Source organism: Odocoileus virginianus, chromosome 25, assembly GCF_023699985.2.
Source record: "Odocoileus virginianus isolate 20LAN1187 ecotype Illinois chromosome 25, Ovbor_1.2, whole genome shotgun sequence".
NCBI classification, from domain to species: Eukaryota; Metazoa; Chordata; class Mammalia; order Artiodactyla; family Cervidae; genus Odocoileus; species Odocoileus virginianus.
This window is the reverse complement of record NC_069698.1, coordinates 11,383,432-11,408,023: the sequence shown is the minus strand read 5'-3', so window position 1 is coordinate 11,408,023 and position 24,592 is coordinate 11,383,432. Positions and strand designations below refer to the sequence as shown.

The following is a 24,592-nucleotide window of genomic DNA, read 5'->3' as shown; positions in this document are numbered from 1 at the left end:
GAAAAGGAATATCGGTGGTCTTTCTTTTCTCATTCCAGTTTTTTTTTTCTTTTTATTTATTTTTTAATTGAAGGAGAATTGCTTTACAGAATTTTGTTGTTTTTTGTCAGACCTCAGCGTGAATCATCCATTGGTATACGTATATCCCCTCCCTTTTGAACTGCCTCCCATCTCCCTCCCCATCCTGCCCTTCTAGGTTGATGTGGAACCCCTGTTGGGTTTCCTGAGACACACAGCAAATTCCCGTTGGCTGTCTGTTTTACATATGGTAATGTAAGCTTCCATATTCCTCTCTCCATACATCTCACCCTCACCTACTGCTCACATACATACCCTCACCTCCCCTCTCCACATGTCCATAAGTCTGTTCTCCATGTCTGTTTCTCCATTGCTGCCCTGCAAATAAATTCTTCAGTATCATTTTTCTAGGTTCTGTATATATGCATTAGTATACGATATTTATCTTTCTTTTTGTGACTTACTTCACTCTGTATAATAGGCTTTAGGTTCATCCACCTCATTAGAACTGACTCACATGTGTTCCTTTTTATGGCTGAGTAATATTCTATTGTGTATATGTACCACAACTTCTTTATCCATTCATGTGTTATTGGACATCTAGGTTGCTTCCATGTTCTAATTATTGTAAATAGAGCTGCAGTGAACAGTGGGATACTTCTGTCTTTCTCTCATTTCAGTTTGAGTAAAGTGGAAATTTGTATTAGAAACAGGTAAAGTGCTGTTTTGTGTTGACTTTGTGCTGTTTTCTTCCCATTCTTTCTCTGAGGCAAAAGAGGTACACTATTTTCAGTTTCCAGATAAACTAGTGCTTTGGTTGTTGGGCTGGGCAGAGACTGTGATGCATTTCTTTGTGCACTAAATATGCTAGAAAATCACCTTATGTGTATAGAAAAGAACAGAGTGTTGGGGACTTTTTGCTTTGAGGAAGCATAGAAGAGGAAAAGGATTTAGAACACTCTCTAAAGTTATCTTCTCAGTAGTGGAGAGAGAGTCCTCCCTTTTGTAAGCCAAGTCTTACAGTAAACGCATTGCACTTTTTTCTTTTAATGCTTGCACAAAAATTCCCGAGTTTATTCTTAGCAGAGGAAGGGGCACCATTGGTATACCATTGGTGCAATTTGATCTACATGGATTATGGGTCAAAAATAAGTGTATGAAAATTTAAAGCATCTGGTCCATTTGTACTGTAGTTAATTTTAGTAGTTTACAGAGCAACACCGTGCTGAAATATTGCAGCTATCATGTATGCTTGCCCTCTCAAACAAGGACTAGATTTAGTACTTTCTTTATTTGGCTGAGTGAGTGAGTGAGTGAAGTGTCCAACTCTTTGCAACCCCATGGACTGTAGCCTGCCAGGATCCTCAGTCCATGGGATTTTCCAGGCAAGAATACTGGAGTGGGTTGCCATTTCCTTCTCCAGGGGATCTTCCGACCCAGGGATCAAACCCAGGTCTCCTGCATTGTAGGCAGACACTTTACCATCTGAGCTAACAGGGAAGCCTGCTCCTAGTTAAATTCTGCAGAGGATTACAGTGATTGATAGGGGGATCTCCTGAAACTGCTTTGGTAGATCTGATCCTGATAATAATAGCTTCACTGTTTCTTCTTTCAAGCTGGTGGAGTGGTGTTTTTCCCATCTGTATATTCTAACAAACATACATTTTGTTAAAATACTGTAACAAGTGTGGCTGACTGACAGGAATCCAGATCAATTCAGTATTTCGCAATTAACAAATTTTGCTCTCATGGACTGTAAGGTGTCACGGCCATCATGCTGTTTGTTCTGGGAATGCTTTGGTAGTTAGAGGCTGGTAGTTAAAAACACGTTGCATATTACATCTTATGGTCAGCTCCATCCATGTCTACTGTACAATTGAATCTGTAACAAAGTTCTCTTATTTTCACTTCTAACAAATGTCACGCAAAAGAAGTTCAGACGGAGCTTGGGCGCTGACGCCTCATGACCTGGGCACTAGGAAGCAGCCAGAAGTGTGATGGCACAAGTTAAGTCTTGCAGCCACAACTCACCTTGTGCAGCTTGCCGCTGTTACACAGTTTGCTGATGCTCACAGCTAGTTCGCTGGCTGCTTTTTTAGTTTTAAACAACTGATCAGAAGCTTGTGCCATGTATGCATGGAGAAGCTGGCCTCACATTGCTTAACCTGTGCTCATAGAGACTTCCATTCTAAACACACCAGGGGACGACTGTAGTCCTGCTGGCAGGCAGAGGTTTGAACAACATCCTGTGCAGTAGAAATAACATACTTAAGGTGTCTACACAGCAAGTGTTGGCTTTTATTGATTTCCCCAGTAATGCAGTTTTTGTCTTTTTATATTAAACAAATAATAATGTATCTTAGATCTTGACCACTTTGGACACAAAACTAATTTATTTTTAAAATTTGTCATTTGGGTTTTCTCTAGTTTCTCTGTACTCTGCATTTAAGCTTAGGTGACTATATACATTGTAGGTCCTAAGTGGCTTTTTTTTGAACTACTATAATCTTTGATTTTTAAAATAATAATAGAAAAGGGTTAGATTTTAAAGAATTTTGAAAGCTAATAAAGTTGAGATTATTTACTTGATAGACTGAGAATTAAGACAACTGGTTTCCAACCTAGAAAATATTCTACTTTAAGTGTTTTAGCAACTTATCTCAGTAAGCTCGGGTGACAGAGTCTATTCTGAGGTTGAATAGGCCATAGGAAATCATACAGGCCATGTGATAAGTTTCTGGGAATGATTGCCTAATTCTAGAGCTACTTCATATGTATGTTACCTATAGAAAAAAAAAACCCACGTTTCTTGAATGCTTATTTTGTCTTTGAAGATTTAATCTTGGCTAAATGAAGAGTGACTTAGTATTCCTACACTCATGTTTGCTCTTATCCTCTACTTTTAGTTTTTCCACATTTCACTATTGTTTCATTTGTGCCTCCTGCGCTGTGACACATGTTCCCAGCAGTGGCTCATGTGAGCAGCGACTCACTGTCTGGCCCTCTTCCTTTTGGGGAAACAGTGAATCTTCTCTGCCTTTGGCGTCTTGTACAAGACTGAGCAAGAAAGTTGGAAAAGACAGAGTCAGGTGAGGTGTAGTTATTAAGACAAAATAGAAAGCAGAGAGTGGGAGTGATATTCTAGTAGAAAAGAAGATAATTCATGTGCTGTATAAATTTCACCTCTTTTGATTAGATGGTGTCTGATTCTATGCCGTTTTATAGGAGAAGAAACTGAGTTTGTATCTTAGGTCACACAGCTGTTAAAGGTGTGTGGAATCTGATGTCACGTTTTCTGACTTTAAACTTTATACAATTTTCTCTGTACTACACTGCCTCTAAGCCATTATATTCCTGGTTCTTGATGCTTTTGCTATTGAGCTGCCATGGCAACTGTTTAGGAGTCTGTTTCTTTCCAACACTGGTAGTTATTTAACAAGTAGTATCAATTTGAGAAGTTAAAGAGGCAAGGCAAACTCTTTCCCTCAGCAACCCTAAGGTATGTGGTTTGGACCCTTCATGGTGATGTGCTCGCGTCATTGAAATGGTAAATGAAGACACACAAGCTTCCTCTTAAAGCCCTAAATTAAAGAGTCTCTAAACCTTTTCTGTTACTCTTTTGTTACATTTTTATTGAGATGTAATTTATGAATCATGAAATACATGTTTCAAGTGTACAGTTCAGTGGTTTTAGTTTATTTCCAGAGTTAAGCAATCATCACCCATGATCTAAGTTTAGAGTATTTTCATTAAGCCCAAAGAAACCCCATACCCATTAGTATCCCTCTTATTTCCCTGTCACTTCAGGTCCTAATGATGAACCTTCTGTGTGTATACATTTGCCTATTTTAGGCATTTCATGTAAATGAAATCTTATAATATATGGCCTTTGTGTCTGTTTTCTTTCACTGAGCATAATTCTTAAGGTTCATGCATGCATTGCATGTTGTCAGCACTTCATTCCTTTTTATTGCTTAGTATTCCAGTATATGAGTACACATTTATTCATCAGATGATGATGTTTCTACTTTTTGGCTTTTATTAATAATACATACAAATTAGGTTACAAATTAGCTTCTGCTTTTTTGGCTATTATGAACAATACATAGAACTAATGTTACAGATATTCTTTAAAAGTTTTTTGTTGTTGCCTTTTTTAATGTGGTAAAACATACATAACATAAAATTTACCATTTTAACAGGTGTAATCAAGTGACATTAAGTACATTTACAGTGTTGTGCAGCTATCACCACTCTCCATTTCCAGAATTTTTCATCATCCCAAACAAGAACTCTCTGCCTAATAAGCAATAGTTCCCCATTGCCCCCTACCTCCAGCCTCTGGTACCCTCTGTTCTACTTTCTGTCTCTTTGAATTTCCCTTTTTTGGGTACCTTATATGAGTGGAATCAAACACTGTTTGCACTTTTGTGGCTTCTGCCCCCCCATCCCCTTAGCCTTTGTCTTCAGAGTTCATTCATGTTGTAGCATGTGTCAGAATTTCCTTCCTTTTTAAGACTGATTTCATTGTCTATATATACCACATTTTACTCATCCATTCATACATAGATGATTATTTGGGTTGTTTCCACTTTTTGGCTGTTTTGTGAATAATATTTCTGTGAACATGGATGTACAAATACCTGTTTTAGTTCTTGCTTTCATTTCTTTTGGGTATATCCCCCTGAAGTGGAATTGCTAGGTTATATGGTAATTATGTGTAACTTTTTAAAGAACCGCCAAACTTTTCCACAGTTGACTGTGCCATTTTGTGTCATTTCCACTAGCAGTGCACAAGAATTCTAATTTCTCCATATTCTTGCCCTCCTCCCCTTTTTTGGATATTAGCTATTCTAACAAATCTGTTATGTAGTATCTTGTTGTGACTTATGTACGAGTTTTTGGTGTATGTTTTGTATTCTCTTTGGTATACTGCAAACCTAGGAGTAGAACTGTTGGGTCATATTTTTAATTATGGGAGGGTCATACTTTTAACTATTTAGTTTGTGAGAAGTGCCTATGACTACTTACGTGAGCATTTTCTGGTTTCTTGCTTACGGTTGTGCTCCTGGAAACCACATTTGTGGTTCCCTTGGGGGCCGCATCAAAGAATCTAATAGTGACTGTATCAACACGTTAAAAATGCATGTTTAACATTTTGAGGATCTGTCAAACCAGTTTCAAAAATAGCTGTACCATTTTACATTGCTACCAGCAATGTATGATGCTTCCAGTTTCCATTAGGACCTTTTGATACTATCTGTCCTTACGAGTGTGAAGTGGTGTCTCATTGTGGGTTGTTTTTTGTTGTTGTTGTTTTTCACTGTAGATTAAAAAACATTTTTAAAATTTGTTTATTATTGGCTGTGCTGGATCTTCATTTCCTTGCTCGGGCTTCTCTGTAGCTGTGTGGGGTGTGGGCTTCTGATTGTGGTAGTGTCTCTGGCTGCAGACCATGGCACTAACGTGCACAGGGTCAGTAGTTGTGACTTCGGGGTTCTAGAGCACTGGGTTGGTTGCTCCAGGGCACGTGCGATCTTGCCAGACCAGGGACTGACCCTTATCTTCTGCATTGGCAGATGAGTTCTTAACCACTGGACCACCAAGGAAGTCCCTCATTGTGGTTTTGATTTGAGTTTCCCTAATGGCTAACACTTCCCTGGTGGGTTAGAGGGTAGAGCCTCTGCCTGCAATGCAGGAGACCTGGGTTCGATCCCTGGGTTGGGAAGATGCCCTGGAGAAGGAAATGGCAACCCACTCCAGTATTCTTGCTTGGAAAATCCCATGGACCTAGGATCCTGGTAGGCTACAGTTTATGGGGTCGCAAAGAGTCAGACACGACTGAGCGACTTCACTTGACACCCTTGACACTTGAATGGCTGATGATGACATGTGCCTTTCGGGTGCTCATTGGCTAGTTGTGTATCTTTTTTTTTTTTTTTTTTTTGGAGAAAGAAAAGTAGTCCGATGTGTTGGGAAGGTCAAATCAAGGTAAAGATTTGATCATTCGAAGTAGCATAGGGAGAGTGGTCCCCCTGGAGTTGTGGGCATTGCAGAAGGAAGAGGAATGATTGGGTGTGTAAGAGGAGGAGGTGATTGGAAGATGAGGGAGAAGTGGTGACGTGTTGTCAAGAACACTTTCAAAAAGCTTTGCTGGGAAAGGAACAGCCAGGAGTGTGGAAGGAAAGGAAAGTTTGGAGGAGTTTTTGTGCTTGTTATTGATGTTGTTTCTGATAGCAATCCTTGAGCATTTTGGCTCAGAGGAAAGAGCAATAGCAAGAGAGAAATTGGAAGATAGAAGAGAGGGGATAACTGGTGGCCCGTGGCTCCAGAGGAGTCAGGGCGGGGCGGGCGTGGTGGGTCAGAGAGATAAGTGAAGTTATCAGTGTTAGACTGGAGAAAGACTTCCTAGACATCTATGCATGTAAAAAAGAAGGAAATGATGTCTGGGATAAAGATCAGTTGCTTATTTTTATTTTGGAGAGTGGCTGAGATCAAAGGGAAGAGAAGCCTGCTGGCCTGTATTTTCTCTTTGGAATCAGAAATAATGTCACCTGGAGTAAAGTGACTGGGTGGGGGAGTCTGAAGAAAGTGGTGGATAGGAGATTTTCAGGTAGATTGATGCCTAAAAGAAATAAATGGTGCTGAATCTAGGATAGCATCATGAAGTTGTCTCTGTTTCCCAATGAAGTCCTCCTCGAGCAAAGTATGGGAACAGAGCAGGCAGAGCTGGTCAGAATAACCCAGTGTTAGGAGTTTGCGGCTTTCTCAATGTGTTAGAAAGGCGGAGGAGTGAACTTCAGGGCGTTAAGAATGTGCTTGAAGTCTTAGGCTGTGGGATTAATACTGATGAAGCCACAGGAAGATTCTTCTAACAAATCCGTGCCACCCTCCACCCTCTACTTCTGACTCCTTACACAGGAAGGAGGACACCCCTTCACCAAAATTAGTTTTCTCCCATGCTCAAAACAGAACCAAATATTTTTACATCTTTTAACTTCCTTCGAAGTCTATCATACAGTGTTTGCCTTGCTATAATTCTAAAGCAGCTTGGGTTACAATGCTTATTAGATTGGGAGATTTTGCTACAGAACGTCAACTCCGGAGAAATTTTGTTAGATTTTATTTAAATTTCAAAAATATATCACTGATAGATCACCGACAGTATACTGGAGTGGGTTGCCATACCCTCCTCCAAGGGACCTTCCCGACCCAGGAGTTGAACCCATGTCTCCTGTGTCTCTTGCATTGGCAGGTGGGTTCTTTACCACAAGCGCCATCTGGGAAGCTCTAAACTGTTATGCAAACAAATGTTATAGTTCAGGGTCACAGAGGCAGGAAGACATACATTCCTGCTGCTTTGCAACCCAAATGTTTGGATTTGTTTTATCTTAGACCTTCTGAGCAAAGAGGACAATTACTTATTTTTTATATTTACTAAGATAATTAAACATGGCCTGTTGTCTGTTTTTAAGGCCTGTCAGACTGTCTAGTACATTTGTCAACTTTTAGCTTATAAGGATAGTGGGAAGCCACCATAGTCAAAGAAGACTTTAAAAAGCACAACCCACTCAGTCATACTCCACCAGACATGCGTTTTTTATTTGAATGATAGGTATTGCTTGTTCAAAAATGAGAAGAAACTTGCTCGGGGGGAAGGAAAATTCTGAGAGCTAAATACTGTCTCTTGATAGGAAATTGACTCTTACATGAATTATTTAGCTTCACTGGTTTCAGCTTTTTTACTACATTTATAAGCACATTTGTAATGTTGAAGTTCTGATAACTGAGCCTTTGAACTCCTTGTTCAGAAGATAACATTACTTTTAATTATTTAGTTTGTGAGCAGTGCCTCTGACTACTTACAGTGGAGCATTTTCTGGTTTCTTACTTATGGTTGTGCTCCAGGAAACCACATTTGTGGTTCCCTGAGGACAGCATCAGAGAAGCCACTAGCGGCTGTATCAACAGAGAGGTGCTTCTGCATTATTATCATCATCAAGTATATTGAGGATTGGACACTTTGCCCCAAAGTACTGACTTTGTTGTCTGCAGTAGTAGGGAATTTGGCAGAGTTTAAAAAGAAACCAAAGATTTAGCACTGAAAAATGAAAAAAGTTGTAATTCTTCATTAATTTGATAAAAATAATTTCATCTCATTAAATGGTATTTTCAGCTCACTTACACATTTAATCATTTAAAATTGATTGTATTTATTCATCAAAGATGCCACTAAATTTTCTCTGTTTAATAGTTACAAACAGTTCTTCAGATTCTAATAGGTTGTCTCCCACACTTTGGCCGAACAAAATGGATGAAGCCCAGTCTGTATCAATTATAGACCTTAACTATTTCTCAACTCTAGACTGAAGTCTCTTTCTTTCATTTTCTGGTCCAACACTTTGGTGACCAAATAGCAAAAGAATGAAATGTTTCTTGTGTGGTTACTAGTTATGTTCTTAAACATACGAATTTGTAGTAGCTTTGTTAAAATCTTTCCGATTTGATCCCAGCTTTTCTGTCAGATATGATCCCAAGTGATTACATTTTCATTTAATTCCTTTCCATTAATGGGACAGCACTTTAGGAAAGTTATATATTTAAACTGATATTCTTGGAATCCTATGAATAGAGGAGATTTATGTTATCTTACTGAAAGAATATGTAACGGGTGTAATTTATTTTCTTCAAGAACCAGAAACATGTGACAAAATCCTGGTTTCCTGATCCTAGTGGAATGCTTTGCCTTTTAGCCTGCTCCAAAGAATTTTAGAAATTGCCTGGCTTAGGGATTTTAATTTGCACATTTCTTATGCATTGTATACTATAATTATAAATAATGACTGGAACCATAGCTTTTGAGAACTCTGAGGGAATTAGCTATTTTAAGTAGTTATTTCCCAGCTAAAAAATAATCCATGCCCTTGTGAAGGTTTTTAAGTTATTATTTCAACTTAACAAATAGTTTTACAAATTTTGACCATATATAAATGAAAATAAAATTTATTTCGTGCTTTGCTCCTTAAGCAACAGTTAGAGCTGGACATGAAACAACAGACTGGTTCCAAATAGGAAAAGGAGTACGTCAAGGCTGTATACTGTCACCCTGCTTATTTAATTTATATGCGGAGTACATCATAAGAAACACTGGGCTGGATGAGGCACAAGTTGGAATCAAGATTGCTGGGAGAAATATCAATAACCTCACATATGCAGATGACACCACCCTTATGACAGAAAGTGAAGAGGAACTAAAAAGCCTCTTGATCAAAGTGAAAGAGGAGAGTGAAAAAGTTGGCTTAAAGCTCAACATTCAGAAAACTAAGATCATGGCATCTGGTCCCATCACTTCACGGCAAATAGATGGGGAAACAGTGCAAACAGTGTCAGACTTAATTTTTTTGGGCTCAAAAATCACTGCAGATGGTGATTGCAGCCATGAAATTAAAAGACATTTACTCCTTGGAAGGAAAGTTATGGCCAACCTAGACAGCATATTCAAAAGCAGAGACATTACTTTGCCAACAAAGCTCCGTCTAGCCAAGGCTATGGTTTTTCCAGTGGTCATGTATGGATGTGAGTGAGACCTGAACTATAAAGAAAGCTGAGCGCCGAAGAATTGATGCTTTTGAACTGTGGTATCGGAGAAGACTCTTGAGAGTCCCTTGGACTGCAAGGAGATCCAACCAGTCCATCCTAAAGGATATCGGTCCTGGGTATTCATTGGAAGGACAGATGTTGAAGCTGAAGCTCCAATACTTTGTCCATCACATGGGAAGAGCTGACTCATTTGAAAAGACCCTGATGCTGGGAAAGATTGAGGGCAGGAGGAAAAGGGGGATGACAGAGGATGAGATGGTTGGATGGGATCACCGACTCAATGGACATGGGTTTAGGTGGACTCTGGGAGTTGGTGATGGACAGGGAGGCCTGGCGTGCTGCAGTTCATGGGGCCGCAAAGAGTCGGACACGACTGAGTGACTGAACTGAACTGAACTTTCTCCTTAAACATAGTAACTGCTTGATGATTTACTTGATAATGTACTTGATGTGGTATTAGTTTGCTTTGATATGTAATCAATACAGGGATGCCATTAGAGTATTTTTTTTGTTCCTCTAACATTTATTGATTGTTCACTATAAGCCAGGCACTGTTCTGGGCATGATATCTGTATAGTTTTGTACTAGTATTTCCATACCTTGAATTCTTGGCCCAATTTTATGGCTTCTCCTTCCTGCCTCTATCTGAGCATAATGTTAAGAGCATAAATTCTAGAACTAGGCTGTTAAAATTTGTATCCTGGCTCTGCTGTTATTGGATGTTTGACTATAAGCTACATAACCTCCCTTCACCTCAGTTTTTGCATCTGTAAACTGGGACCAGTAATATAACCTACTTCTTAGGGTTATTGCAGGAATTAAAACACACACATACACACACACACACACACACACTATGGCGCGCGTGCGCCGAAATGTTTGGAACAGTGCCTGGCACAAGGGTAGTCCTACAGAAAGTATTGGTCTTTATCACTACTGTGAATATTACTATTACTGTGTATTCTTAATACTATTTGTCCTGTTTACTTTTTTAAAATTTCTCTAATCTTAGAAAACAGATAACTAAGCTTGCTGGAACTAAGTGTAAAATAAGAGTAGATTGACTATTTGAAACCTGAGATTTCCTTTCAAGAAAACAAAATGCAGTATATGGTTTGATACTGCATTTTGGCTACTGAGAACCTTTTTTTCTTGGTATGTACTGTTGCTCAGTCGTGTCCAACTCTTTGCAGCACTGTGGAAGGTAGCCCCCGGTCTCCTCTGTCCATGGGATACTCCAGGCAGAAATACTGGAGTGGGATGCCATTTCCTTCTCCAGGGGATCTTCCCAGCCCAGGGATCGAACCTGCAACTCCTGCATTGCAGGCTAACCTTTAATAGGCCATATTTATTGAGGAAGTACTGAGGAAGGAAAAAAACCAAAAATTTGTCTTAATAAAGAGGACTTGTTTTTCAGGGAAAAAGATCTTGAAGAAGCTCTGGAAGCAGGAGGTTGTGATCTTGAAACTTTGAGAAATATAATTCAAGGGAGGCCACTGCCTGCTGATCTGAGGGCTAAAGTTTGGAAGGTAACTGGAAACTAAAACAAGTAAAATGTAATCACTTAAGAACAATATTTGAGAAATTTGATTTTCAGCTGTCTTAGTTGCAGAGGACTTTATAATGTTACGTGCATTCCACATTTAGAAAATTTATCAAATAGAGCAGCTTGCTAAAGTGTGAGTTTCTGTGCATGTGGAAAGTTTTAGTGTCTGACACTTTACGACCCCGTGGACTGTAGCCCGCCAGTCTCCTCTGTCCTTGGGATTTCCCAGGCAAGAATACTGGAGTGGGTTGCCATTTCCTTCTCCAGAGGATCTTTCTGACCCAGGAATTGAGCCTGGGTCTCCCTTCATTGTGGGCAGATTCTTTACCGTCTGAACCACCAGGGAAGCCCGTGTTTCTGTAGTGTTTGGTATATTTAATAATTTAGGTTTTGAAAGGCAGTGCTTCCTTTTGTAACCATTAGAATTTATGTTTATGAAGATTATTCAGTGGAATGGGAAAGTGTAACCAGTGAGTAAAATAGGACATATAATTGCAGATATGGAATTAATCTCAGCTATATTTAAAAAAAAAATTAAAAAGATGGGAGAGGAAATAGGTCTCCAGGTGTTAGAATTACAGATTTTCCTTTGCTCTATTTTCTGCTTCAGCTGTTCTCTAGTACATGTGTATTATCATTTTTTAATTTTAAATTAAGATTTTGTTACTATTAAAAAAGTAGTTCCCATTGTTAAAACATGTAAGCAAAGGATAACATAAAAAAATCGTCTGTTATCTACCACTTACAGGTAAAACACATAGTAATATCTCAGTGTCACATCTTATTTTTTCCCCCCGCACATATATATATGTAACAGAAATGGAATTATACCTGTGCTTAGTATTCTAAATGTTACAGAAATTTAAAACTCATGTGAAAACATAGAGACACGTTTAGTGAACCCCCGTGTACCCATCCCTGAGTTGTAACTGTTGTCAGCGTTCGGCCATGTTGCTGAACCTCCAATACTTTGGCCACCTGATGCAAAAATTGACTCCTTAGAAAGACCCTGATGCTGGGAAGATTGAAGGCAGGAGGAGAAGGGGATGACAGAGGATGAGATGGTTGGATGGCATCACCATCTCAATGGACATGAGTTTGAGCAAGCTCTGGGAGTTGGTGATGGATATGGAAGGCTGGCGTGCTGCAGTCCATGGGGTCTCAAAGAGATGGACACGACAGAGTGACTGAACTGAACATTTGGCTGATCTTATTTGATTAGAATTCTATCCTTTTCTCCCCACCCCACCCACTGTATTATTTTAAAGCAAATCCTTGGCAGGGCACTAAAATCTTTAGTATGAAAGTCTAAAGACTTTAAAAATAACCATAACACTATTAAATAAGAATTGTAATTCTTTAATGTGTTCTCACATGACTGAGGGAACAGGGGAGCTAAGTAGGGTCTTCTGTATAAGGAGGCCAGTCCATTCATGTAGTGCTCCACCCTCGAGACTTACTCACCTCTCACAGGCCCCACCTGTGAATACCAAAACATCGGGAATTTGTTCAACATAAATGAATTTGGGGGAGGGGACACAAAGGTTCATTCTATAGCATTAATGATGTTTGCTTGAAATAAGCTTGCATGTGTAAAATATTATGTAAGTACTTTGTGTAATTCGTTTTATTCACTGGTTTAACATAAAGTAGTAAAATTGGTATAGACATTTTACTTTGTAATTTTTGAAGTATACAGTATTATCCCTATATCCAGGCTTCTATTATTATTATAACATATTTTTCAAGAGTGAGAAATAACATAAGGAGCCAGTTGCTTTTTTTTCCTCTTTCTTCCAGATTGCTTTAAATGTTGCAGGAAAAGGTGATAGTTTGGCATCATGGGATGGTATTTTAGACCTGCCAGAACAGAACACTATTCACAAAGATTGTCTGGAGTTCATTGGTAAGTTTAATAATTGTTTTCAAATAGTGATAAATTCTGCAAATAATAACTTTTGGATGGAGGAGTCACTGTTTAGTAGAATGAACTTGTTATAATTGGGGATTTGTTGAATTTGGAATATATTTAAAGGGCATAGTTTTAGAACATCTCTTTGGAAATTCGTATGAACTAATGTCAACATTTAAGAAAGGGAGTCTGATTTTTAGTATTTTTAAATTGTTTTTTGTGTTATTGACGATCTGTATGATTGTATACAGCCCTCAGGTTAAAAGGAGCTGTTCCGAAGTTTCTCTGTGAGTCATAAGTCATGATCTGCTCTAGAAAAGCTGTTACAGATCATGGGTGAATAGGTTTCAAATCCCCCACACTGTCTTTTGAAGATTAAATTATTTTGGTTTATATTTCTCTTTTTTAATTCATCTATAGCCCATTGGTGTCTTTTTGTTTCTCTGTCATTTTTTAGTTAGATTATTGACTAAATAGACTTTTTTATGGGCTAACCTCAACAGAAACATTATTGCTAGGCAAAGGATAGGGAATTTGGTGATGGAGAATGAATCACTTTCCCTCCCTTCAACAAAGCCATAGTGGCCGCTGCCCGTCCTGGGGTAGAGGATAATCCTTATAATCTGTTATTTGGAAAACGCTTTTTTGCTTTCCAGGAATGTGGGTGATGCCTCCTTTCTTGCTTCACATTGTGCATTCTTTTATACACCCACCCCCCCCACACACCCCTCTTCCCTGGTGGTTCAGATGGTAATCGCCTGCAATGCAGGAGACCCAGGTTCTATCGCTGGGTCAGGAAGATCCCCTGAGGAAGGGAATGGCTACTCATCCCAGTATTCTTGCCTGGAGAATCCTATAGACATAGAAACCTGGTGGGCTATAGTCCATAGGTCGCATAGAGTCAGACATGACTGAGTGACTAACACTTTCACTTTTCATTACTTTCATGTACACACACATATGATGTATACATATATGAAACATACATGTAGGTCCAGTATTAGGCTAATAAATCCTGAATTGCTAGTGAATATGAATAGGTATAAGGAAAAATATACTTTTATGTAGTTTTATTTTTTCCTTGACATGCTCTAAATGCAGTAAGATCATATCATATATTTTGTAAGCAAGTATTTTGTCCAATAACTGTGTGTCTAGCAGCCCCTTGCTAATTTTGACTCTTATTTTTTAGATCAACTTTCAGTGCCAGAAGAGAAGGCAGCACAATTACTTTTGGATATTGAATCTGTAATTACCTTTTATTGTAAATCCCGTAACATTAAGTATAGCTCAACCCTTAGCTGGATACATCTCCTCAAACCGTTGGTGCATCTTCAGCTGCCACGCAGCGATTTATACAACTGCTTTTATGCGATCATGAATAAGTACATTCCCAGGTAAGACATTATAGCTGTAAAATGAAGGAAGTTCTAGTTTGTTTTCAAGTAAAGTTGTTAGATTTATTTTGATGGTAAAGTAAAAGGTTCAAGTAATTTTTAAGGTTGTTTGAATCATAGTTGTTATTTGACTTTATTTTTGTGGTTATAAATATTTTTTAAAGGCTTCTTTAGTTAAGAATTTGTGCTTCTAGAGTTTATGTGTGCAGTATAACTTTTCATACTTTTTGGATGATATCTCTATCTTGATTTCTTTACTTATAAAAATAATATTATAGTGTCTAAGTAAAAGTTTTGGAGTGCCCCTGTCTTCAGTGAGGTGCTGGGATTACAGCCTGGAGTATAGTCCTAGAAATACAGATGTTGAAGAAGTAATTGGAAGTGCCCTGGGTGTTAGGAAGGTGAAATACAGAGTGCTGTGGGAATGTACAGTGGGGGTGACCTGACTCAGCCTGGCGGTCCAGAAGGTCTTCTCTGGGAAAGTGACACTTAAATTGAGTCTAGACAGATGTGTGGGTTGTTTTGGGGGGATGGAAGAGGTGCGGGGAAGAGGGGAGGTGGGTAGGAGGAGGGGTGGAATTCAGAAAGAATTCTTGGAGTTCTCAGGTATGGATCAGGTAGTCAGAATTTTAGTGCCGAAAGGCACTTTTGACATAATCTAGAGCAGTGGTTGGGCTGCGCAGTGAACCTCGGATACACATTGGAGTCATTGGAAGTGAAGTGAAGTTGCTCAGTCATGTCCGACTCTTCGGACCCCATAGACTTCAGCCTACCAGGCTCCTCCGTCCGTGGGATTCTCCAGGCAAGAGGACTGGAGAGTCATTGAGGGTGGGGTTAAAAAATCCTGATGCCCTTTTACATACCTGACTAATTAGGTCAGGTCTCTGAAGGGGCCAGCCATGCATTGATGTTTGTTTAGATTTAGAGCTTCTTGGTTGATTGCAGTATGCACCTAAGGTAAGAGGACTGCTATTCTAGAGCTTGATAGTTAAATGACTACCATTTTTTCCCCTGCTTTTCGTGTGAAAAGCACTGTTAGCAGTGGGTGCTTTTTGTATTTTCTCACTTAAACAGTGATCACTGTAAGGTAAATATCTCTGATTTACAACTACAGAAACTGAAGCAAAGACAGACTTGAAATGACTTATTCAGCATTATACTTCTGGTGTATGACTAAGTCAGGATTTGAACCTAAGTTTGATTGGACACTTGTGCTTTAACTTACAAGTTTCTCGATCCTGGTTGCTTATTAGAATCAATTAAACAACTTTTGTTTTTGTTTTCTTTTTCTTTTACAGTTTTAGATCTCATTCACATAATATAAAATTCATCCTTTTAATATGTACAATTCCATGGCTTTTAGTATAGTCACAGAATTGTGCAGCCATAGCTACAATCCTTTTTAGAATGTTTCTGTCACCCCCATAAGAAACCCTGAACTCAATAGCAGTCAACTCCACTTCCCCCCAGCACTCTCAGCCCTAGGCAGCCACTCATCTTTCTCTGTGGATTTGCCTATTTTGGGTATTTCATATAAATAGAGCCTTATAATATGTGGTCTTTTGTGACTACCTTTGTTCACTTAGCATTGTCTTTTAAAGATTCGTCTGTATGTATTACAGCATATATTAATACCATTACTTTTATTTCTTTTTATTGCTGAGTAACATTTCATTGTACGTACAATGAAATAAAATAGCACATTGTATTTACTCATGTAATAGTTGCTCAATGTTTGGATTGTTTTCACTTTTTGACTGTTATGAATAATGCAACTATGAACATTTTTGTACAAATATTTGTGTGGACATTGCTTTGGGATATGTACCTAGGAGTGGGATTGTTGGATCATGTGGTAAATCTAGGTTTAACCTTTTGAGGAATTGCCAGACTTTTCCACAATTGCAGCATTTTACAATCCCACCAGCAGTGAATAAAAAGATCCCAGTTTCTATAGATTCTTGCCAACATTTTTTTTTTTAAATTATGGCCAGACAGTGTGAAGTGGTATCTCATTATGGTTTTTGTTTGCATTTCTCTGATAGCTAATGATTTTGAGCATTTTTTTTTCATGTGCCTAGATGCAGTTTGTATGTCCTCTTTGGAGAAATGTCTGTTCAGCCAAAGAACTTTTAAAACATACTGACCCTTGATGTTTCAAATATAAGTAGACTGTGTAGAGCCATGTCGATTTTTAAATTCCCAGGCAATTCTAATACATACCAGAGTGGAGAACCTTGGTGTGACCTTGAAGCAATAGGGCTTCATGTAAGGAAAGCAGACCTAGAGATGCCAGAATACAGGGCTATGCTCATGGTAAAGCAGAGGCTAGAATTCACATTTGGGAGTCATTCTGTTATACTAATGGAGGAGGAAATGGCAACCCACTCCAGTATTCCTGTTGGGAAAATCCCGTGGACAGAGGAGCCTGGTGGGCTGCAGTCCATAGGGTCGCAAAGAGTCAGACTCGCCTGAGCGACTGTGTTATACTAAGTCTCCCAACCGCTTATATTTTTACCCCTTCTCAGTGTAACAGAACTAGTGATAGCAAGGGACATGATATTCCAGCTCTGTCTCTGCAGGATGGTGGCGCTGGTTGTCACTAGTGGGCTACATTGTAGAGGTTTACTAGTAGACGTTTACCTTGGGCTGTGTAGCATACTTTGTCAGGTGACTCCAGTTACTGTTTCCATGAATGCCACGTGTAACACAGTACCCCAGCCAGAGGCAGTGTTAATACCCCTGCACAGGGCCCCGCCCCACAAAGGTTGCTCGAACAACCCCATGATAGTATCTTATTAGAGAGTCAGGTGTAACGTGAGTGGAGTTCTGTCAAGCACAGTGCTCGGCAGTGGAGAGTAGCTTGCAGTGCACGGCTGTTAAATGAACAGATGCTGTTGCAGTGGCTGATCCCCTGAGACGTCCCACTTCTTCCGAGGATGAGACCCACAGCCTAGGCAACTGTCCTTACTCTGTGTGTCCCTAGTCTTCTGATCACTGTCTCTGTGTTCTGTTCTAGCAATCTTATGCCTAGCCTTTATAGAGTGGGGAGAGTGTTCAGATAAAGGAGGAGGTGGTCTTGTCAGTATGAATCCAGTTCTGTCTTTGGGCATCTGAATTAGCAAGTTAGGGCCTTTTCTACAAAACTTCCTTGTTACCTGCAGTATTAAAAATGGTAGATGAAAAAAAAAAAATGGTAGATGAATGGTCATACCAAATCCTGGCATTGACCCTAGATCTTAGTTTTGCAGAGATTATTTTTCATTATTCCCACTTGAATAGCATTTTGAAACATTCTTTATCAGTGCTTTTCATTAATGTTTTTACGTGAAATCTTTCACCTTACTTCAGTTGTTGGTTTTTTTTTTTTTTTTACAGTTTGCTTTTTAAAGACTACGTCTACCAAAATACCACTAGTTCAGATATTAAATTACATATATGGAAGGGTAGCATATGGTATAATGGTTTAATGCACAGTCTCTGTGTACAAGTCTTAGTGCTGTCACTTCTTAGCTACGTGACCTTGGTTGAGTTGCTTGACCACAGCGAAGCCTCAGTTTTCTCATTTGTAAATTGAGGGTAATAATAGTACCTTTCATAGAGTTGCTTGTAAAGATAAAATGAGATAACATTGTAAACAGTCTATTGTAGTGTCTGGCACATGATGTTTCCTCAGTGAATATTGACTTTTATTAAGATGGCCTGCAATTTGAGCTGTGTACATTTTTGATGATTTATTAGATTTATTAGACACCAGGGAACAAGGCAAGAAGTAGTATAGTTACTCAGTAAGGTCAGTGTTCGGCACCTCCTGGGATTTTCTCTGAGCTTCTGGTACTCAGGCCACTTCAGTCACGGCTCTGGGTCCACTCTTGGAATGTTCGTCTGTGGCCATTTCAGACTCGGACCTTTGCTGAAGGATTCCTAATTGAGTACATTAACTATGGAGCTAACCTGCAGCCTTCCTGGGAGATCTTTCTTATTTGGCAGAAAAAGAAGGGAGCTGGACTTCCTCGGGGCTCTCCAGATCTCCCTTTGGGATCCAAAGCTTATCAAAACAAGCTGAGTGGTCCCTGTTTTCAGTCCTTTCTCCTGAGCGCTGCCTGGGTTCACCTGGAGAGAATCTTGCTGGAGTTGGCTGTAGATGGGCCCTTTCTTCCTGTCAGGTCTGGTATGTTAGGTGCAAGCAAGAGCGGTCTGCCCCGCTTGCGTCAGCTCGGCTTGCCGTCAGCGCTCTTGGTTCGGATGTTCTGGGGTGAGGGGGGGAGGAGGGTATTGCACGAGTACTGCTTACTGATGCGATCATTTCTGACCCATTAATGCAAGAAACTTTGCTTCTCTTGTCTTTTAGGGATTGTTCCCTGAAGGGGAGACCATTTCATCTTTTCCGGTTACTCATCCAATACCATGAGCCTGAGCTTTGTTCTTTTCTTGATACAAAGAAAATTACTCCAGACTCCTATGCACTCAACTGGGTAATAAAGTGAAAGTAGGAACACTTAATGAAAAATAGCTTTCTGTGAAACTATAGTTAGTCCTCCCCCCCAAAGAAAAAGAAAAGTGCTAAATTATAGACCATTATTATTTAAGGCAAAGGATTAAAATTTTTAGCACTTCAAAGATTGTGGTTTTTTTTTTTTGCTCTTCCTTTAGTTTAAATTATTTAATATGAAGTTTAGCCTTTGTTGTTTTAGAAATGTATGTAAATATATATGTGGTATGTATCGGTTCACTTTAAAACCATGTGATTAAATTGTTGATAGTGTTTTGAGAATTGATCTACAGTCACAAAGAAAATAAGATTATCAAATGATTGATATAAAAAAAATAAAATACATCTCAGTACTCTGTCATTCTATATTTATATTTTAAATGGTAAGTTTTATTATTTTAGGTCTGTGGTTCTCAAGCCTTTTGGTCTCAGGACGTCTTACACTCAACATTTTTTGAGGATCCATAATTCATGTGGATCACATTGGTTAGGAATTAAGAAATTTTAGGTAATCGTTTAAAAGTAGTGATAAATCCAATCCATGTTAACGTAAATATTTTAAATGAAAATGAACTATTTCCCAAAAAGAAAGAATAGTGGAATTTTTAAATTTGCAAATCTCATTGATGTTTGGTTAGATCACAGGCAACTTGTGCATTCTCATATCTGTCTCTTTATTCAGCTCGTGATGATACCATATTTCGTGTAGCCTTTGGCAAATTCTGTTGTTCATTTGTGAGAGAATGAGTATGAAAAGGGCAGAATCTGAGTATTAGTATGAAAACAGCTTTGGTCTCACAAAGGCCCCTGTAAATACTCCTGGAGATGTCCAAGGCTCCTCAGACCACATTTTGAGAACTGCTGTTATCGGGTAGCTTGAAGATCTTTTTAAAACAGCGTTTATGTTCCAGAAGAAAATATACGTATATTCAAGAATTTTAACATGTTTCTTGATGATGTCTTACCTAACTTTTCTTCAGAAAGGATTCCATTTCTGCCATTTATTAACTGCGTTATTTAATACACTTAGCCTCTGAACTTTGATTTCTTCATCTGTAAAATGGGACTAATAATAGGATCTGTCTCAGAGGGTGATGGGATGAGGACCCACTCGGGAGATGCTGGCTGGAGACCCTGACTGGTTTCAGCTCTGGCATACTAAACCTCAGGCTGCAGCCGCCTGCTCTTCCCTTCCTTCATGGCTTCAGTCTTGTCGCTTTGAGTAAAAATAATAACATTGGAGGTTCTCTGAGATTCATGTGTTGCTATTAAATCTATTTATTTGTATCGAAGTAAGAAGTTTTCTTTTAAGAATTTGAATATTTTCCCAGACGTCTTTCTGGTCACATCATGCCTGAGAAATGCCATTTCTGTGGCCAGAACTCTGGGTTAGTACTCAGTGCTGGTTGTAGATTTTAACTGGTTTTGGAAGCAACCAGTTTCTCTCTGTCAGTTTCCCAAGTAGTTCATTCTTGCTGCCAGTATCTTGTCTGTGGAATGGAGTCTTTCTTTTCCAGTCATGAGATAAAGCAAAACCAGTTCCTGTGATTTGAGAACTCATCTCTGAGGATTAGCTTTAGTTTGGCTAAGTGAGGTCAATGTTGACCGTACCTTGTCTGTCTGTATTTGCATCTTCCTGATTTCTAATAGTAAATTTTAAACAACTACAAAAAACATTAGAAGCATTATGTATTGTACTTTAAAAGTTTTGTGGTTAACTGTAACAGCAGTTACATCAGCTGTGGAGTCTCAGGCCTTTCTTTTTAGTCCAGGTATCACCACTCACGAGCTCTGTGATGTTAGGAAGGTTATTTCATACAGGTTTATTTTCCTACCTATAATACAGGGAGGAAAATGTCTATTTTGAAAGCCTGTCATGAGAATATTTAAAATAAGAGACATTTAATGAAAGATGTGTGGCGGTAATTTAGTACCTGGCACAAAGTAGTCACTAAATATATGTGTTCTTGTTAGCTTCCTTTATTCATTAAAAATGTTTTAAATTTAAACCTCTAGATGGAATTGTTTCTGTATCTAAGAAAAATGGAATAATCTAAAAATATCCCTAAATTCATGAATTTAAAACACAGTTGGGCCCTAGAGAAGATACGTTAACAATTCTTTAATTGATATAGAAAACCATAGAGCTCTTGAAACGTTTTGCAGGACATCACTGTTGTCTCATTTGTTTCAAATTATGTACAAGTAAGCTTGGGGCACCGTTGGCCTTTGAATTGTTAGAATTTCATTTGGTGCTCTTAACTGAAATTACCATGCTTGACCTTCACAGTTACTTAGTGAGTTAAGTAAGTACTATGGTAGTTACCTTATAGAGCTCATCGGTAATGATGCTAGTTATTACGCTGTGGCAGATAGGTGCTAATTTAGGTTACTTTAGATATTAAGGATTAGTTATCTTTCTCTTCACCACAACAGTGGTAGAGCATGGGTAATAATCCTTTAAAAAAAAAAGAAGTAGAAATGTAAAGCTCGTGAGGTTAAGTGACACGCCCTAAGGCACACAGCTAGTCAGGGGCTTCATTGTGCCTTGAATCCACATAGTCTTTCCTTTGGATTACATACAGTAAAATTAAGGTCCATGTTAAATATCAGGTACGGACAGTTTGTTATAATGTTACTTAGGCATTTGCCTTAACACTTTAAAAAGAGCAAGTCATTTCCAGTGGTTTATATTTCTCATTTCATTTCCTGATTACAGCTTGGGAGCCTTTTTGCCTGTTACTGTTCCACTGAAGTCACGCAGACAATATGGGATGGATATCTACAACAGGCGGATCCATTTTTTATTTATTTCTTAATGTTAATAATCCTTGTTAATGCAAAGTAAGTATCAAGTTGCCTGGCTTTTTCTCCTCTCTGTTCTCAGGGTGCTCTCTTAATATTTAACTCAAATTCATGTGATTCTCTTTTACAGAGAAGTCATTTTAGGGCAGGAGTCTGACAGCAAAGAAGAAGTTATCCGTAAGTATCACTTAATGTGGAGAAGACGTTTTTCAAGTCACTTAATTTTCTAAAACTCGTTTTCTCATCTGTTATGTGAATTTAGAAGATTAGTCTAGAAGGGCTCCGAGGTTCCCTTCAGATCTTACACACTGTCCACATACAGGCCTTAAAGATGGTCTCCCCTGATTTGCTGCCCTCATTCATCCCTACATGTTTTTTTCACTCATTCAGTTCTCTTCTGTACACTATTTCTTTGATTTCAGTGTTTAAATAAACTGGTCTCTCTCTCTCTCTCTCCCTTTCCCTTCTTTCATTAATTTTCCTTTGAATACCCGACTCTTGTAAGTATCTCCATTGTTGAAATGTTGATCCTCCTTTTGGGTTCTCCCCACTCCAGCCCGCACAGATTTAGTTGAAGTTCCTTAAGAAATAACCATTTCTTGGTTATTTTTTATTTGTAGGGGCCCTTGCATTTGTGTTTGTTAAGTGAATCACAGTATTCCAATCAAGGTTAATGAATTTGATTTGATTGCCAGACACCATCAGTCACTAATAGCAGGATTATATTTAGAGTTTCAGCTCCTCTGGGGAAAATCCACATCTCTTCAAGCAGTTTTCTGTGCATCATTGTTGAAATTCCATTTATAAAACTATAATGTTGAAGATAAACCAACTTTGATCTATAAATAATGTTTATTGTTGTATACTTTACAAGCAAAATTTTTTGAAAATATTATTTAATTTATAATCCTATTTCAGAGTTCTTGGAAAATACTCCATCCAGTTTGAATCTAGAAGATATAGAAGACCTTTTCTCTCTGGCTCAGTATTATTGCAGTAAAACACCAGCTTCATTTAGGAAGGTATCGGACAGGAAATGACCTACTTCAGTATTTCACATTTTGTGCATTGTTTTATGTTTATGTTGTATCCACTTCAGTTAAAGTACTCTAGGTTGTCATTCTTTCTACGTATTACAGTTTTGTGTGATTTTTTCCACTATAAATATTCTCCCTCATAGAGGAATAGACATTTAAAAAAGATAGTATATACAAATATGCTAGGAGCCATTTTACCTCTCCTCTGATTATTATTTCTGATCATGAGAAAATTGACTATAAGGTATTTTTTAAATTAATGCTTCCTTGACTTCAAAAATTGTGTTACAGAAATCTGATTGAGGAGGTATCATTATGCCTTCTTTATCTGGAGTTAAAGTTAAAACTCCAACTTTTAATGATGCTGAGCTCTCTTTTACACAAGAAAAGGGTCACTTAAGCTCCATGGAGACCTTGAAACTTCCTCAGATCAGTCAAGTGCTTTCAAGAGAAATGACATCAGATTAGAAGTCCAAGTGCTGTGAACTTCTAGAAACTAAAACTCTATCGATTCTAAAGCTAGTAATGGAGGAGGCACGGAAGTACCATTTATAAACAATTTGTGACCTCAAGTGCTCATGAGAACATTATTGTCTTGTTTTGATTTTTAAGGCATTCTGTAATCATGATTGTTAGTTGAAAGTTATCATGTTCCTGAAAGATTAAGATGAGATTAAATTATGTTCAGTATAGTGTGTCCAGGAGGCAGATGATGGAAACTTTTTAAGAACATTTCCCTCAAAATTAATTATAAAAGAGATTTGTTTTTCAGGACTAATTTCAGTTATTTTAATAATTGCCTTATATAGATTACCTCAGTTCCAAACAATGTTGACTAAGTTAGATGGCGAGGTAGTGGTTATGATACTAGATGAAAAAGAAGTCTTATCCTTTACTTTCCAGCCTTTTAAGACAATAGTTTTTATTCTTCAGGCATAGTAAATAAACTGCACTAGCAATTGCTAATTAGAGCAGGTTTTACTAGCAGCATATTACATAATTTATGCCATATTTCAATTTTTATTCAATATTAAAGTGTAAAATGTTGTAACCATTTTAAAATTTGCTGTTTAAATGTATGTGATAGTATAGAAAATAGGTGTGTAGAATGTGTTATTTTTTTCTTAGTCTTTCATTTTGTGTGAACTCAAACACGGGCTTTGTATGTACCATTTTTGTAGCTTTTTGCCTAGAAGATTTGATACAATAAGTTAAATCACATGACTCAAAGATGTTATATAATTATTTTATCTTTTATCTTGGTCTGCTGAGAATTGTTTTAGGAGGGAGGTTTGATTTTATTTTTTTTCTTCATAAAGTTTTAAAAATTCCTCTTCACACAGGATAATCACCATCTGTTTGGCAGTACTTTGTTGGGAATTAAGGACGACGATGCAGATCTGAGTCAGGCTCTTTGCCTGGCCATCTCAGTGTCAGAGATCCTTCAAGCAAATCAGCTTCAAGGGGTAAATTAAAAAAGCCTACTGTTCGTTACAGGATGATCCCCTTAAATGCAGGGAATCAGTGTCTCCTCCCTGTTTGTTGGTTATCACGAAATTCTTTTATTATAACAATGTAGTTGTTTTGCTTTTTTTGAATGATTAATGTGTTAAATCTTCTGTCCCTGTGCTTATTTTTAAACTGCCAGCTTGTCTGTTATTTTATTTGTCAAACAGCTAATTATTTTTGACACCAGTTTTTGTAAATTGCCAAATTGTCTTTCATGTTTTAACAGGGCGACTGAATGTTATATAAAATACTTGAAAGGGTGAATTTACTATTTCA

The 24,592-nt window shown here is 38.2% G+C and overlaps 1 protein-coding gene across 2 annotated transcripts in view; it reads left to right on the top strand.

The window, feature by feature from the left end:
• TBC1D23 (TBC1 domain family member 23) overlaps positions 1-24,592 on the top strand; it is a 55,573-nt gene that overhangs the window by 7,073 nt on the left and 23,908 nt on the right. For both annotated transcript variants that reach the window (XM_020916716.2, XM_020916717.2), the window contains exons 2-9: positions 11,036-11,147; positions 12,965-13,070; positions 14,269-14,473; positions 18,825-18,948; positions 21,685-21,809; positions 21,901-21,947; positions 22,689-22,792; positions 24,151-24,273. In XM_020916716.2, the coding sequence (XP_020772375.2) occupies positions 11,036-11,147; positions 12,965-13,070; positions 14,269-14,473; positions 18,825-18,948; positions 21,685-21,809; positions 21,901-21,947; positions 22,689-22,792; positions 24,151-24,273 (946 nt within the window). The remainder of the gene's footprint in view (positions 1-11,035; positions 11,148-12,964; positions 13,071-14,268; positions 14,474-18,824; positions 18,949-21,684; positions 21,810-21,900; positions 21,948-22,688; positions 22,793-24,150; positions 24,274-24,592) is intronic.